We start from the raw sequence: 18,275 nt of genomic DNA on the forward strand, positions 1-18,275 counted from the left end.
GTGTCATTGGATTATTTTTGTCCAACATGAAAACAAACATGGAGGACTGAATCTACTCATCAGTTCCTACTAGTGGTCCAATCATAATCACGGACACGTGAACAGCTAAAATTACCTGTTTTCTCGCACACAAGCGAACGGACCCATATACGTGCATGTACATACACTGTACATAATACGTACACCCCTTGCAAATCAAAATCCCACCACTCAAATATTCTAACTAGTGAATTTGACAGAGATAGGTTATAATATCCAGTGGAAGCATACAAATATTTCCCCATCAAAAAACTTAACCGAAAAATATAGAAAGTTAGTCAGTTATTTATTTATTGAGTGGGTGGAAATACATCATTGTTATTAACACGTTTCATGTTATTTCATCTTTGATCATTACCAACCATCATCATAGCCATTCGTCTTGTAACAACGTGCAGTAACTCATTTGGGATACTTTTTTATGAAAAGAAAAATATAACTATCATCAATCATTTTTCACAGACGATAATTCAAACTTGTCAAAATGATATTTACGTATTTCCTATTTCCTTCCTTTAAATAGAAAGATAATTTATCATTCTGTATACATAAATACATACAAATACACACACACATAAATACATATATACACCTACTGATTGTAGACAGACAAACATATGAAGGTAGTAACGATATTCGGTCTTATTATATCTTTTTGTTTTAATGAAGAAAAAAAAAGACTTATACTTTCTTGTCTAGATAGATTATTCTACAACATTTTGACATGAGTTCATTGTTACACTGACATATTGTTATAATATTGGAAGAATTCATATGGATCATTTTCAGTTAAATTATATACTTTATATGTATGTATATATTTATATAAACAATGTCCATCATCATCATCATTATTGATTTTTGTTTACGTTACAATAATTTCTAAAATTACCAATATTCTCATCCCATGAGTTCGAGGTAGCTTGTTAGAAACTTAGTAATAATAATAATAATAATAATATCACCATTACTATACTACTCTCAATTGTTGTCAAGTGACATTAAATATCTATCAATAGTTTTATCAAACAAATGCAAAAAATATTTAACAATGAACAATAATTGGAATATTGAAATTCGAACACAAATTTAAACGACACAATATGATTTACAATTTTGGTATTTGGAATTTTTGTTATTATTCAAAAGTTATTCAATTAAACCAATCCAAAGTGTGTGTGTATTGTATTTATGGTAGTTTTGTACATATGAATATTTTATCATTAATTTGAAAACAAAAAAAGCGAGACTAAACATCGAAAGTTTATATTTACATAATGATTCAAAGGATTATCATGATTCTATTATTTTTCTATATCATTACGGATATTAATTAGTAACTTAAAGAACACTGCATAGAACTGAGTACTATCAGGTAAGATATATTAATTATTATTATTATTATTACTAGCATTTCGTATATGCACAGAGTGAATAACTAATTTTTTTAAAAAAGAAGGTAATCCTTATTTCTCAAAACTATTGTTACAAAAAGAGATAGATTGAAAAACTTATTTGTAGTATAAATGAATTTTTTCAAGACTATGGATGTCCATAATTTTGATTAATGTATTTCCACTTTTTTGTAAGTAATGACAGAAATTGTTATGCATTTTACAGTACGACACCTGATAAGGATTATGATGCTTCAAAAACCTATATGTATCTATATTATATACATGTATACAAATACATCTTATTAAACATGATGGTTAATATGATAGTCTCATCAATATGTAATTGGTGCATTAGTTTAAACTAAAATTCACAAAATAATATTTTTCATGACATTTCATTTGCTATTGAAATAAATAGACTATCATTGATTAAAATAAGTTAGTAACTATATTAGATTTTATAGTGTTATGTAAGTATTGTAAAGACATAATCTTAGAAACATTTCTATTTGATTACATGAATTCTAACTTGTTTATGTCTCATTCTATGAAAATAATCATAAGGTGAACAATATGAATAAGTGGTTTATATGTGGAATAGCATGACATTTGTCCGATAATTGTAGAGGTTTTAAATGTTCATTCACACAATGATTAACTTCGGTTAATAATCTAATTTGATTGTTATCCCTAACCAGCTTAAGTTAAATAATTGCTAAAAATCAAGAAGTATTGAAAAGCTGTTCTGTTCTAGTATGTGACTATTGAGGGACTCAACTAAGGATAGAAATGTGTAGAGTTTGAGGCAGTTATCTATTAAACACAATGAAATATAGTTGCTCAGCATTACAAATTATTTGAGGTTATATATGAAAAACACTGGTCGTCAAGTTATTGATCTAAAAGCCAAGCTCTTGTTCTGAAGCCTTGAACTCCTGAGTTTGATGTCCGGTTGGGCTGCGATGTGTTCTGTTGATGAGTACCATACTAAGATGGAACAGTTACCCATTGTTTTCTACCTTTCAGTGGTTATTTAACATATATTAGCTCATGATCCTAATAATATTCAACAGTCTCCAAAAGCTTTCACAATGTTGATGAGTTTAATCGAATGAAAAATTGCAACAAAAAACTGTAGTGTAAAACAACCTCATTTTAAGAACTATTTATTATTGTTTTGAGAAATAATGTATTATTGTAAAATCTCGTGTGTTTTTTTTGAGCTGATCTATAGAATAACTAATATTCAAGTTTTTCTTAACGTTAATTAGCAAAAAACATCTTTGCAATGTTTAACAAACACATTTGGTTTAACTGATGTTGACATTGTCCTATATATGGGTAGAATGTTAACGATTTTCTAATTATTTCGAACTGAAAGATATACAACGTAGAAATAAACGGAAATAAAACTCACCAACCGAATACAAATTTCATATATATTGAGCAACAATATATTTACGTGAATTAGTTGAGAGGTAATAAATGTTATATCCTACTGATTTTAGATTTAAGTACTTAAATTATTCGAAATAGTATTCCATAGGATAGAATCAAACAGGTTTATTGAAATTTTGTTTGGTATATTCTTCCAAAAAAAGGAGTATAAATGAAAATAACGTACTAGGTGAATCTTCAACAAATTATCCATAACTTCTTTTACATTTCTATGAAAAATCGAGATGTACTGTTTGACGACCATCGGAATACATAACTTTATTATCGAGTTGAATAAATTGTGAACTTTCTGAAAAAAAACGGTTACAGATTCAGAAAGACACAGTTTTACTAACAGTCATTCTACTAGATTTCAATTAGTAACTAGGCATTAATTCGCATTTATAAGCATTATTTTTGAATCCTGTTGCATTTCATATGGATATTATGTGAATTAGTTTGTTTTCTATTAAAATATAAAGAAAGATCACCACAATTGAGTCATATTTGTTTCTAGATTACTATTATGTTGACACATTATGCAGTTGATGGTATACGATTGTTAAACTTTGGATATTTAATTATACTTTTTCAATTTAATGTCTGATTGTCAATAGTTCATTAGCTGTAGCCAATCTACAACTTGTAAAATATCTGCAACCATTAAAATTGATATATTGTATCAGAACAGTGTGATGAAAATAATTAAAGAAACTGTAATAATAATAATGATTAGGAAACTAAAGATTCAACACAGAAAATATTGTTGTTTGAGATGTTGGATAAGATTTTATAGCTTGAAAGGGTGATTTTGTTGTGAATTCCATTTTTTGAGCTGAACATTTTGATCGTGAGGTTTTCATTGTCTTTCTAGACAACACTATTGACTCAAAATTCAGGTAGAAATGAATTATGAGAATTTCTCCACAAGTGACTAACAGCCTATTTGGTTGAACTTGAATTTGATTAGAACGAACTAGTAATCTTTTGTGAAGAAATTCTCGTAATTCACTTCTACCTGAATTTTGGGCTAATAGTATTGTCCAGAAAGACAATAGGAGACCTGCGATTAAGTCATTCAGTTCAAAGGACGCAATTTCAACAGAATATTATTATTCTAGAACGAATTGATTTTCGAAGTGCTTCCAGGTTTTCCATGGTGGTCTAGCTTCAATTGACTCATGATCTCAACCATTGAAATATAAAATACCGTTGGATGTATCAGTGCCATTATGATGAATTTTCAGCTATATCACTTAAAATCTTCAACTATTTTTTTCCAGTTGTCTCGTTGACAAAAACCAATTAGTCTACATTAATCAAAATAGCTCAAAATTGCAGTCAGTGATTACCCAGACTGGTGATATAACTTTGAGTAGGCACCCTTAACATTATTGTGCCCTAGTTTCAGGCAGTTAAGTCGAAATTAGATAGCTTGGACTTTCCATGATATCGTCAATATTTTCCTAAAATATAATAAAACTGAATTTGTAGTAGTTTGTATTTTCCAGTTGTTGATGTTAAGGATTGCAATTGGTAGATCTCCATTATCATTGGTGGATCATAAGCAGATTAAGTTGATGTTAACATTTGATCACAAGGTTTTATTAAAGTTAAATTGTAGCTAGCATTAGGATCCGGGCCGCTTTACTGAGAATCAGTACCTCGGTGAATAACACGGTGGAGTTTGAAGCGTTAAATACTGAGTTTGAGTCTCACTGTATAAATCAGTATTGAGATGTAGGTATATCAGGCTGGCGAGCACTAAACTTTACAGAATTAACTACTTGTATTCCATTATTAGGCAGTATTAAAATTTAATCATAAAACTTGAAAGTTATCAAACTGGTTAATTAATTATTTCTAAATAATACTAGTATAAACTATTCTGATTAATAACAAAATAGAAACATTTAACAATTCACATGTAGTTATAACTTTTGTTGGAAAGTAGAAGTTTTCATTTAGGATTAACTTGTGGATTTTTCATAAGATTTAAAGTTCGGCCAATTTTGATTTTAATTAACAAACTCTGATTGATACTCTGCTAGTATTTTCAGTCAATATTATAATGAATAAAAGCTGAAACTATATACATAAATTGGAATTTAAGTGATAAATTAAAAGAAGAGAAAAAACTTACTTGGAAACAAGAACGATAAATTTTCGAGTATAGTAGGGTTTTGGCTAGTAGTGAAGTGTAAGAAGTATATTTCATCCTATTTGGGACGCGTCATTTGTATCTACCTGAATCCTAGTGTTGACGTTCAGATTGGATACCTATCTTCCTAAACATCAGGGCATTATCCATTGATCTACTGAGTTCATATAATCATAGACTTAATAGAAATTAAGTCATGAATATCAGCAACGGTAAATACCACTGTTAACTAATTTAATGGCAGAGAATAAGAAAAAAAATATCGTTGGAATTCCAACGGTAAGTGTGATTATATTACTAAGTCTAGTTTGTAATAAGCTGAGTTATTCACTCATAGAGCGATTTGATTATCAACAGACATTGATGATCATTGAATAGCTCATGTACAGACGTTTTAATCATGTGACTTGTGCGTCATTGTCCACACATGAAGGACGGGAAAAGTAACTACTGTCTGAAGTATTTCATCCCAGGAATAATAAATTGTTGTTTACTCAGTGATCCTACAAATGATAGAAAATAAAGATATTTTTAATAGTTTATTTTAAAAAAACCTAATTACGTCAAAAACGGTGTAAGTATTTTTCTACAATTACATTGTAACACCGATTTTCTATACAATGACAAAGGTTTTTCAAATCCAATTCTCTCATCCACACAGATCTAGTATAATGATGAACTGTTGTAAGGAGAGATAAGTAGAAATCTTAAGATGTAAGTTTTATTCTGGTTGGCACTCATTAAGAAAGTGTCTCCATGGTCTTTATGAAATTACTGTTCTCTCAGAGATCCAGACACGTATTGCCTGCTTCCGACTACTTAATATCAAACAAATTGTATAGTGATTTCCAATCAGTTAGCTTAATCACTGAATTTCAAACATGGTCTATGGAATTCTATTGGCATCAAGGCCTAGTCATCATGAGGTCCGCTTCTACCTAATGACTGATAAACGTAATTTTCCTTTCTATTTCGGTATTCTCTTAAAGACATTATTAACTATTTATGCTCATCATAGTTAATCGTTTGTTTGCAGTATCGTTGTTTCAGTACGAAGATTGGTCAGATTGACTTTCGTTTTTTTTCTCTAAGTGAAACATAAAGATTTTTATCACAAACTAGATGTTTTTAGATTTATGATTTAGATATGAACCATTGAAGAAATTCACATTGGTTTATACAGAGTCAATGTATAGTTTGTTTACTATTATTGTCTGTACTTATCTTGATAAATTATATCATTAAACAGTAAGATGACATAACTTCTGAAACCACTGTACATCTATCTGTCAGTTTCTCCCCTTGTCTTGTTTCTATTTTAATAAGGTTACAACATTAAGGTAGCATAACAGATAGAATAATGTTTAAAGCCTAATAATACATGCTAACTATAATCTAAGAGTAATAAAGAGCTCTAGTCAAAATATTTATCACAACTTAAGCGTTACAGCAAGTGTTATTAGTTAACATTTAAATTAGATTATGGTTCTGTACGAGAATGATTATTGTAAATGTATAGCTTAATATTGTCTGTATTTACAAGTTAACCAGCTGATAAATCTTAAATAAACCGAAATGTATATTCTGAATTGCCTAATTAATTAATTGTCATGCAAAATATAGCCAAATAATCTTTTTTTTAAAAACAATTCGTTCACTTTACAACTTAGTGATAAATATTTAACCGTCGGATGCTGGCTCAGTGGTTTACTTGGTTAAGCGCCTGGCGCGAGACCGATGGGTCCCGGGTCCGAATCCCACGAGGCGGGATCGTGGATGCCCACTGCTGAGGAGTCCCATGCTAAGACGAAACGGCCGTCCACTGTTACCAGGTCTTCCATGGTGATCTAGTTTCAATTGACTCATGATTCCAGTCAGTGAAATATTTAACCATCTATAAAATGTATCAAACTGCAGCGAAAAAAATAACTTGACAAACTGCCCAAGTAATTGTATGAAAAGATTTATATGTTTCCATTGTCAATGTTATTAACTATAATTGATCAGTCTTTATTCAACTATGTGTACCCTGAGTGAATTGACTAGATATTTTCAATTAATCGCAAGTACTTTTTTTTTTAGAAAATTTGGTCTAGCTAGCTTAGTGAATGATACCTTGACATTTGAAGCGAAAAGTAATGAGCTCGAATTTTAGTGTGAAGATCGACACAGGGATATAGGTACACAAAGATGATGAATTTCAAATAGGGTCAACTGCTAATCTTGTAATCCACTGTTAACCAGTAGCCAACTTTAGCCAGAACATGTGTAAATAATTACTTAGAAAAAATGATTTAAAATTTTGAGAACTTTCTAGAATAAAGAAAAAAAGTTTTATATCTATATAGTAGGCTATTTTCAAGTTAATTTGAATAAATCTCTTCACTTGTATGATTGTTTCATTTAACTTAAAACTATGGCAAGCGTTCATTAACAAAGTATGAACAAAATCTTTGATAGACTAATTTAGCAGGACTCATTTATACATATTTCTTAGTAGTTAATTCCTATAGGATTATTTTGCAAAGTATCTGTTAATGTTGTTCAGTTAAATTAGAATATTACTTACGCCTGTCACTCCTAATGGAGCATAGGCCGCCGACCAGCATTCTTCAATCCACTCTATCCTGGGCCTTCCTTTCTAGTTCTATCCAATTGTTCATTCTTCTCATATCTGTCTCCATTTCTCAGCGTAATGTGTTCTTTGGTCTTTCTCACCTCCTTTGGACTTGAGGATTCCGAGTGAGGGCTTATCTTGCGACGCAGTTGGGTGCTTTCCTCAATGTGTGTCTTATCCACTTCCGGCGCTTCTTCCTGATTTCTTCCTCGGCTGAGATCTGGCTTGTTCTCTCCCACAATAGGTTGTTACTGATAGTGTTTGGCCAACAGATCCGAAGTATTTTGCATAGACAACTGTTCATAAACACTTGTATCTTCTGGATGATGGCTTTCGTAATTCTCCAAGTTTCCGCCCCATACAATAGAACTGCCTTGACATTTGTGCAGAAAATATTGACCTTGGTGTTGGTTGACAGTTGTTTTGAGTTCCAATTGAAAAAAATTGAAAAAATTTTGTATTTCATTTAATTCTCTACTCAACTTGTACACCTGTACAGATGATCAATTACCTTTTTTTTGTTCTATATAAAAATAAAATATTTACAATAGACATTATAGTTCGTTACAAATTTTCACTTAGAATTTCTATTCACTGAAATGTTATAGACTATAAAAATGAGTAAATTTAATACACCCAAATACACTTAGGACTTAATAAATAAATAAATACGTTGCATAATTATACGTATAACTAATTATGAAAAGAATTCTTATATAGTTGCTTCACAAACATGACTAAAATTATTGATATAGTCAGTTAATGATCAATATTGAAAAAAGAAAAGAAAAGATTATGATTCATTGTTGTTATTTAGATTGTCTATTATTGATCAGAGAAGGATCAAAAATACATGAACTGAGAAAGAATAAATGTCTAAACAATGATTTTTTTGCCTGAAGCGAATATGTTGAAAAGTTGCTACATGATCAGAGTTCCTGTCACTGGAGACAATTGGTCTATGAAATATATATACCACAGGGCACATTCATTCTCAAAAGATTGCAGATATTTCTTGCTGTATCAGTCGCGGCCAAAATCATTCAGTGGTAATGTCTTAAACTCTATAGTTGAGTGACGCGGGTTTGAGTCCTACAATGAGAGTTAGTTTCCGTAAAATTACGAATAAGCTTCACTAACAGGGTTTCTTTTCAGCTATTTCTAACCCCTTACCATATAAACTAATTATTCATTTCAGTTAAATTATGAACCGGTCTAAGTTAAACCATTATTGGAAACCTAGAAACACTGATCGACTGTTTCTTCCTGTTATGGGATTTTTCGGTAATGAGCATCCAAGACCGTTCTAGAGAGATTTGGACTAAATACCCTCGGTTTCGCTCACGAACACTTAACCTCTGAACCATTCAACCGGTATCTAATGGTGTTGATGTCTAACGTTAATCGATACACGAGATTGCGCGACCATTGTTCATTGTCTTCAGTGGATAAATGACTAACAGACATCACGGGTTGACTCCACTAGAGATTGTTGGATTGCATTGTATTCATGAACCGATCTCAGTTAGGTCATCGATTCCCGCATGCGAGATCGTGGATTTTTACCAGAACAAAACAGCTGTTTAATGATTCCGGGATTTCGATGGTGGTCTAGCTTAGATCGACTTGTGATTTCAACTGTGAATATGCTATAATCACAAATCCCTATACTAAAATTAATAATTTAACTTAATTTTTATCTAGTGTTATTAGTTGATTAACTTCTGATCCAGTTAATTATGGAAGTCACATTTATCCATTTGAAACTAACTTGAAACTAATCAATAATGCATATATGCTGACTATAATTTCTATTAGGTTGGAATGGTTCTTTAGAGATTCAGTATAACTTACGATAGGAACGGTTGTTCAAGATTTCATGACTCAATAGCTTTTTTCAAAATCGTTTGGATTTAGTGGTGAAAATGGTTGACAAGAGTCAAATTACCATATGTATACCTGTTACGCAGTTAAGACACTTGTCGAGTTGAGATTTCAAATGTATGTTAGACGAATCCTTTAACCAATATAAAGTATATGTATTTGTAATTACTGTTTATGATGGTGTTGATGTCTAACGTTAATCGATACACGAGATTGCGCGACCATTGTTCATTGTCTTCAGTGGATAAATGACTAACAGACATCACGGGTTGACTCCACTAGAGATTGTTGGATTGCATTGTATTCATGAACCGATCTCAGTTAGGTCATCGATTCCCGCATGCGAGATCGTGGATTTTTACCAGAACAAAACAGCTGTTTAATGATTCCGGGATTTCGATGGTGGTCTAGCTTAGATCGACTTGTGATTTCAACTGTGAATATGCTATAATCACAAATCCCTATACTAAAATTAATAATTTAACTTAATTTTTATCTAGTGTTATTAGTTGATTAACTTCTGATCCAGTTAATTATGGAAGTCACATTTATCCATTTGAAACTAACTTGAAACTAATCAATAATGCATATATGCTGACTATAATTTCTATTAGGTTGGAATGGTTCTTTAGAGATTCAGTATAACTTACGATAGGAACGGTTGTTCAAGATTTCATGACTCAATAGCTTTTTCAAAATCGTTTGGATTTAGTGGTGAAAATGGTTGACAAGAGTCAAATTACCATATGTATACCTGTTACGCAGTTAAGACACTTGTCGAGTTGAGATTTCAAATGTATGTTAGACGAATCCTTTAACCAATATAAAGTATATGTATTTGTAATTACTGTTTATGATGGTGTTGATGTCTAACGTTAATCGATACACGAGATTGCGCGACCATTGTTCATTGTCTTCAGTGGATAAATGACTAACAGACATCACGGGTTGACTCCACTAGAGATTGTTGGATTGCATTGTATTCATGAACCGATCTCAGTTAGGTCATCGATTCCCGCATGCGAGATCGTGGATTTTTACCAGAACAAAACAGCTGTTTAATGATTCCGGGATTTCGATGGTGGTCTAGCTTAGATCGACTTGTGATTTCAACTGTGAATATGCTATAATCACAAATCCCTATACTAAAATTAATAATTTAACTTAATTTTTATCTAGTGTTATTAGTTGATTAACTTCTGATCCAGTTAATTATGGAAGTCACATTTATCCATTTGAAACTAACTTGAAACTAATCAATAATGCATATATGCTGACTATAATTTCTATTAGGTTGGAATGGTTCTTTAGAGATTCAGTATAACTTACGATAGGAACGGTTGTTCAAGATTTCATGACTCAATAGCTTTTTTCAAAATCGTTTGGATTTAGTGGTGAAAATGGTTGACAAGAGTCAAATTACCATATGTATACCTGTTACGCAGTTAAGACACTTGTCGAGTTGAGATTTCAAATGTATGTTAGACGAATCCTTTAACCAATATAAAGTATATGTATTTGTAATTACTGTTTATGATGGTATAAGCTTGTGTACTATGGTAAACGTATTGTTCACCGTAAATTAAATTTTGTGTACTAAGTGCTTTTTCTCAGTAATATATTAGAAATTTAATAGTCCGGAACCCTTTTTTTATCAGAAAACGGATGTTATCAGAACAGTAACATTGAAACAGTTAGAAGAAACAAATATTTTGAAACTTTTGAATAAGAAATACTATTCAGTTGAAAACTTTTATTTTACTTAGAAATTCAGTTAATCGAGAGATAAACAATCGGAATTTTATGAATAGAATTTTTCAAGTTGGCATTTATCTGATAATATTTCCTAGATGTGTACTACGGATTAATCTTACATTGGAACAGGATAACTATTCACTATTAAATGTTGTTTAATATATAGATAGATATAGATGAAGTGGTTTTTAGAGGCAAAGTTCGTTACTGATCAATCTCGGAGATTAAAGGACAGCTGCCCCATCCTTGTACTGGACTTCCCAGGACCTTCAGGTTTATCAGAGAGTGCTTAACATTTACAAACACTAAATTTACACCTAATAATTTATATTTCTGACTTTAGTCAGTTCGAGTTATCAAGGTATCTTCATCCATTTCCATTAATGATGGCTTTTCTACTCACGACTTGTTTAAATTTCATCGGTCATGATCTTCAATTAAATCTTTAAGAATCTATTTCAAAGTAAGTCGTTAGAGAGCTGAAGATTTTAGTTTAGACAAACTGCTTTTGTGGAAATTAGTTTGATATGTAGGTGATTTATGTCACATATTGATCACATTTGAAATGCTTTTTGGAATTGGAAGCACTAAACAACTATTTCATCAGATATTATTAGTTCCTGATTAAACAGTTAATAAAATCTATCATTCTTTATATTATTATTATGAGTGGTAGTAGTGCTATTGGTATTAGTAGTAGTAGTGGTAGTATATCAGAGTTTTGCATCATAATATGATTTTCAATCATTAAAGTCATAACATTACTTCAATCGCAACTGGGAAAAGCATGATTCTAGGTATTCGATATAAGAAATTGATTTAATTGGTCAAACTGTATTTATCTAAATGATATATACATTAATCCACCAACTATTCAATGTCTATGCTGAGCAACTTAAATACTTTATTCATTTCCTTTCTTTGAAAATATTAAGTTAAGAAATAATTAAAAAAAACGGTGTCGTCGGGAATATTAAAATGCATCTTCATAAATAACCTATATCAAAACATGGTTTAACTTATTTAACTATCCTGTATATCCTGGTTTTTAGTAGTTTTCCAATTAAGATCATAGGAACCTAACATACAATAAATGTTTATTGTTTCCACTAAGTTTCCGCTTTGTATTTGTATTTTTAAAATAAGCTATTATCCAATTAACACGTAATGAGACTAGATATAGTTTCATTTGTATTTGTTTATTTCGCTTTTAAGCAATATATATATTCATACAGATAGACAGTTTAATAGTATATCCATAGTGCCCCGGTATATTGGATGTTAGCTATCCATAAAAGAATATCTAATTCATATATTGAAATTTCTTAACTAAGATCAAATAGTTAATATCATATCATGTATTAGTAATCTATTTTTCAAGACTTCAAGTTTATAAAATAAGACATACCAAAATTCATTGTTAATAAGAATGACAATTTCTGATACATTCTTGTTTAATAAATCTTGAGTAGAATAAATTTTATATTTGTAGATCTTTCACCAACTAGTAACTAATAATAGCTTCACAGTAAAATATATTTTTAAATAAAATTCTTTCACTTATACACTGGATGTACTACTATGATTGTTAGTCAGTAATGTTATATTGGTGGATGCCAAGAAGCCTCAAACTAATGTTTTGCTTTAGTTTACACTAATCATCAATGAATAACTTTCAACTTGGAGGGAAAACATATGATCCTTGTTTCACCCACTATCACAGTCAAAGACATAGTTACTAGTATAGGGGTTGTGGAGATTATTAAGTTTTTGGTTGAGACCATGAACCGATTGATGTTAGACCATCACAATTGAAAACGTGGAAGCACTGGACGGCCGTTTCGTCCTATTGTGGGACTCCTCAGCAACTAGAAACTATCACCATTGGATGCCGGCTCAGTGGTCCAGTTGGTTAAGCGTTCGCGCGCGAGACCGAAGGCCCTGGGTTCGAGTCCCGCTCGCGGGATCGTGGATGCGCACTGCTGAGGAGCCCCACAAGGGGAAGAAACGGCCTTCCAGTGCTCCCAGGTTTTCAATTGTGATGGTCTAACATCAATCGGTTCATGACCTCAATCAAAGACATAGTTGTTGAGATATTTGGGTTGTCCCCTGTAGAACTGAATTATTTAAACATTAATTGATCATTTACTAAATTTAATTGTTAGTAGATCTCTATCAACTAAGTTATAATGGTGCTATTTGACTAAGTTATTCAAAATTACAGTGTATACTGACTTATCTTAAAAATGATTGATTCTATAAGTGTACCATTTAGTATTTTATTGTGTTATTTCCTTCTGATGTTTTTCTAAAAGGAATAAATCCAATGTTTCTAAATAAGTAATACCAAATAGAAACCATGATTAGTAAATGAAAGACCACTTATATGTGGAAAAATATGAGAATAACTCATTCATTAATGCATCTTTCTAAATAAATATGGTTTAACTAAAGCAGAAAAATATACTTTAAATATCTTCCTTTGGTAGTAATTCTTCAACAAGTTATTTAGGTAAGCTAGATAACTGATCATTATTTTTACCTCTTATCAATACCATTGAAAAACTTTAGAACATCAGACAGCTGTTCCACGCTTGATCGGAACTCCCTAGTAATATGAAGGAACAACTTCAAACCCTGGATTTCAGGGCCTCGCAGTGTAATGCAGTTAAATACTGTAAACTTCAAATGTTAGTTTGTCAGAGTGAGCATTTAAAAACATCTTTATGTCAGTTTATTGATTGTGTTATCAACTTAGTTCTTATCTACTTATGAATGTATACATATTCATTTAATTTCGAACATAATAAATGAAATCTTTGTCACTTGAGGCTTAATAATGTCAAGTTTCGATGAATATATTTTGCTGCTATCTCAGCTTAAAAAATGAATTTGATTTTTTTAATCAAATATTTTGCTAGAATATATATAATCCGCACATATACACACACATACACTTCTTTAAGCACACATCATGACATTTATAAATAAATAACATGGTTACTTGGCTTTTCTTAAATTCGTATTTCATGCAACTTATGTTATTTGTGCACATACAGATATATATTACAAAACACAGAACTTACAGGCTTCTAATGATCTTTTGACCTCACTTCCTCTTGATTAGAATTATGACTATCAAGATTGATGTCACAAAGTAGAAATAATGATGAATGTATGTGTGATAATGCTTGATTCCCCTAATCAGATAAGGATTGGTTACATGAGTAATAACTTCTATTTATGTAAATCCATATGTATGCAAATTTACACTTGCCTAATCATCTTTTGTCTAAGTGTATGTATGTGTGTTTGGATATACATTTATTTTCTTTGAAAGAATTGATGTTCAATTCAAGAAAGCCTTTTATAATTTATTTTCCTTCTTTCTATGGCTTAAATGATCAATACACGATTTGGTGTATCAAAAACTTTGTTTATTTGTTCCCATTTGGGTAATTCACATGCAACTTTGATTCGTAAATATGCGCGAATCTATTAATTTTTTAAAGCACTGAAGAATTTTAATCAACGAAAAACAGTAACAGAATGTTTATACTGTCTTACACATAGGATATAGGAATACTAAGAGTTAATTAGTAAACAGTCTAACCTAAAATATTTTGTAGTAAAGTTTTAAACTTATGTACCTTTTATTTCAAAGTGAAAAATACGTTAGTGAGGCGCTTTAAAACGGTCAAAAATCTTATAAAAACAGCATTGCACTGGAAGGATTAATTTGATCTAGTATTATTTCTCACCAACGAACTTAAGTTGATGATTTCGAACCTCAAATCGGCAGTTTTCTGTTAGGCAGTAATCATTTGATGGATATCATGTCAATTGGGACTCCCCAAGTAAGACGTCGCTGGAATCCTGAAGAGACTGATAGTTTCAGTCGAGTTCCCTGCTATCAAACGTTAAAATTAAGGATTTTACCGAAGACCTTGTGAAGAACTCAGATATTTAGATTAAATTGTTTTAAGTACTGTTTCTTAGTGTTGGTCATCCTCTGTCAATCTCACCACAGCACAGATACTAGTCTAAGTTATATATGCAAATCAGCTTCCATCTGGAGAAGGAATCAGGAAAAGATGATGAAAGTGGTTAGGACATCCATTACCGAAATAATCAAACTGAATCACGAAGCAAGCACTAACTTGGAATCCTGAAGGAAAACGGAAAAGTGGAAGGCCGAAGAACACAGTGAGTCGAGAACTGGGAGCAAACATCCAAAAGTTGAATAGGAACTGAAAGGATCTTGAAAAGATTGTCTAGGAATGCTGGTGGATGACCTATGCTTCTCTATGAGAGGTAACAGGTGTAAGTAAGTGAGTAAATGTAAAGTTCAACCAGAGTATTTGGGGACTGTCTGATCTATATATGATGACTTAAGAAGTTCTGAATTTGTCTTCTCCCAACTTGAATGTTATGTGTAATTTGAAAATTTTGATTAACTTATCTGCTTCGTTTTAATATCATACACCACTCTCCTTGTATAAAGACGACATAATTTGTTAAGTTCTCTGTAAAAGTAGTTTTAAGTTATTTTTTACAACTTTTTTTGAGTGCTATAAAGAGAAAACATCATTCATGACATTGCCATTTTCCAAAATCTAATTATCTGATCAATAATGTGACTGGTTCTCGGTCTAGAATCCTAGTTATTTTGGTTGTATTTATGAATATATATCCTATATGATGTATCAAAGAGATAAATATGTAATTTGCTTTTTTTTTTTACCTTAACATTATGTAAAACAAAACTCTTATCTACCTTTACTTTCTTTTCCAACAAAATTAATTCATTAGGACAATACAATTTCTGAAATTATAACGAAAACATTTTCATTAGTTTCGACTAGAAAATTATGAACAGTGAAATTTATGGTGGCGAAACACTGTTAGGATTGTTTAGTCCACCAACAGCTGGTCAGTTATTACCAAATTTATTATTATCACCAAACGAATCATCCAACTCATCAATTGATGTTCATAAATTGGCTATGTCATTAAATTCCAATTCTACACAGGGAATTTCTAATATGAACAAAATTAATAATAACATCTTGCAACCTTTACAACAACAACAAACACAAAGACAAAATCCTTATGAATATCAAGAATATTTTTCACTAAGAAATTCGTTAATAGGTTCATCAGTTACATTAAGTACAACTGCAGCACCTGGAACAGTGACACCACCAACAACAGTGATAATAAATGGTATGCCTCAAGTATCGAATTCACTGGAACATTATTCACGATTTCTTAATTCTCGTGTCAATTCTACTAATGTTAATATCAGTGATGGTGGCAGTAATTGTCCTTATAATAATGATACAGATGAAAATGGATTAGATATGAAACAGAATATTGAAAAGATTAAAAGGTTAGTTTTACTGTTACCTATATATATCCCTACATATTGCCTAAAAACAATTCCCTAATCATAATGTGATAATTAAACGAAAATTGTAAAAGGAATTAAGGTTAATCATTTGTACTTAATGGCTACAGGATGTACATTGCGTTCCATATAATTCACTTGTCTGATACTCTCAAAATAATAGGTATCACGATCACTTTAGTTAATTTTACCAGTTATTTAATTTAGTTAATCAATAGTGAAGTTCAACTGATGAAAAATACACATTTGAAAACAAACCTAAAATTTAATATTAACGGTAAATCAGTTTACTATTGTAACAATATGATTGTAAATAGACGTTAGACATGTTCGTAGTTTTTTTCTTAGGGGGTGAGGAGCTATTTATAAACATTTAAGTTGATTTCTCATCTAAAACTTAGTTGACAAGTTATTAAAACAAAACAAAAACTACACAGAAAATATTAAATAAGTGGTTTATCCTACTTTAAGATTCTACATTTTTGTGTAACCAAGCTTGGTTAAATGTGAACTTATGGCTTTTATTATTTCACTAAAAGCATTATGCTTTCAGACTACTAAGTGACGATCCAAAATTTCGTATTATCAACCTCAGTTCATATGTAATACTGTACAAACTTCATTTCAAACAATCTTCATAAATCTCTAATAATATTTATATTCATTTCTGTCAAAATTTCATGTCACAGTAATTATTGTATTGTCTCATGGATTCTTATGTTATAAATCATAAGGAAATATTTATTTTAAACGTTAACATAAAAGAATCATACCATACACTAATGAATAGATTCATGTAGGTAAATTTTCTGAATTTTCAAGTACAAACTCTTGATTTACAGACTAAAAGACAAATTTAAACGAATGAATGAACATAACACACAACTTGAAAACTATGTTATGAATCCAATGGATTATTTAAAAAAAGCAATATAAATGTGTTTACGATAAAATTTGAGGATTATTGTTATTGACAGATAATTCCCATTTCAACATTAAAAACACAAAGTTCAGCTAGGAGATCTCTTTACAACGAATTTATTATCAAGCTGTATAATCGCACATTTCCTTAAGGAAATAGTACTTTAACAAAAATAGTTTCATATACATATATACGATTGTACAGCTAGATTATTGTTATCTCATTAAATTAGTACAGATGTCTTTCTTTCTAATACTAAATTTTATAATGTATTTCAATTGAATTCTAAATTAATAATCCATTCATTTTATTTGTTTTACAGTCATCCATTATTCCCTTTACTTGCTTTAATATTTGAAAAATGTGAATTAGCCACATGTATACCAAGAGATGAGAATTCCAATAGTTCAGTTGATGTTTGTTCATCTGATTCATTTCAAGAAGATATAAGTATGTTCACGAAAGAAGTAAGTTGAAATTATTACCTTATATATATGTTTTTTAATGATTCTTATAGCTAATGAAAACGGGACAAAATATCATGAATTAATCATTTTCTTATCATCCTCATATTATTTAAACATAACTTTGATAAGGCAGCTATCAAATCAAAGAATCTTCATAAGAAGTTTTTTACACTTCGGTTCTTATTT

General features: G+C 30.6%; 1 protein-coding gene across 1 annotated transcript in view; it reads left to right on the forward strand.

Moving 5' to 3' along the window:
- Positions 1 to 1,033: 1,033 nt before the first annotated feature.
- The window catches only part of MS3_00006702 (uncharacterized protein), an 85,277-nt gene continuing 68,035 nt past the window's right edge, over positions 1,034 to 18,275 (forward strand). The window contains exons 1-3 of the mRNA XM_035730497.2: positions 1,034 to 1,414; positions 16,103 to 16,682; positions 17,945 to 18,089. Of these exons, the coding sequence (XP_035588001.2) occupies positions 16,162 to 16,682; positions 17,945 to 18,089 (666 nt within the window). The 5' untranslated portion in view covers positions 1,034 to 1,414; positions 16,103 to 16,161. The remainder of the gene's footprint in view (positions 1,415 to 16,102; positions 16,683 to 17,944; positions 18,090 to 18,275) is intronic.

Source organism: Schistosoma haematobium, chromosome 1 (genome assembly GCF_000699445.3).
Source record: "Schistosoma haematobium chromosome 1, whole genome shotgun sequence".
NCBI classification, from domain to species: Eukaryota; Metazoa; Platyhelminthes; class Trematoda; order Strigeidida; family Schistosomatidae; genus Schistosoma; species Schistosoma haematobium.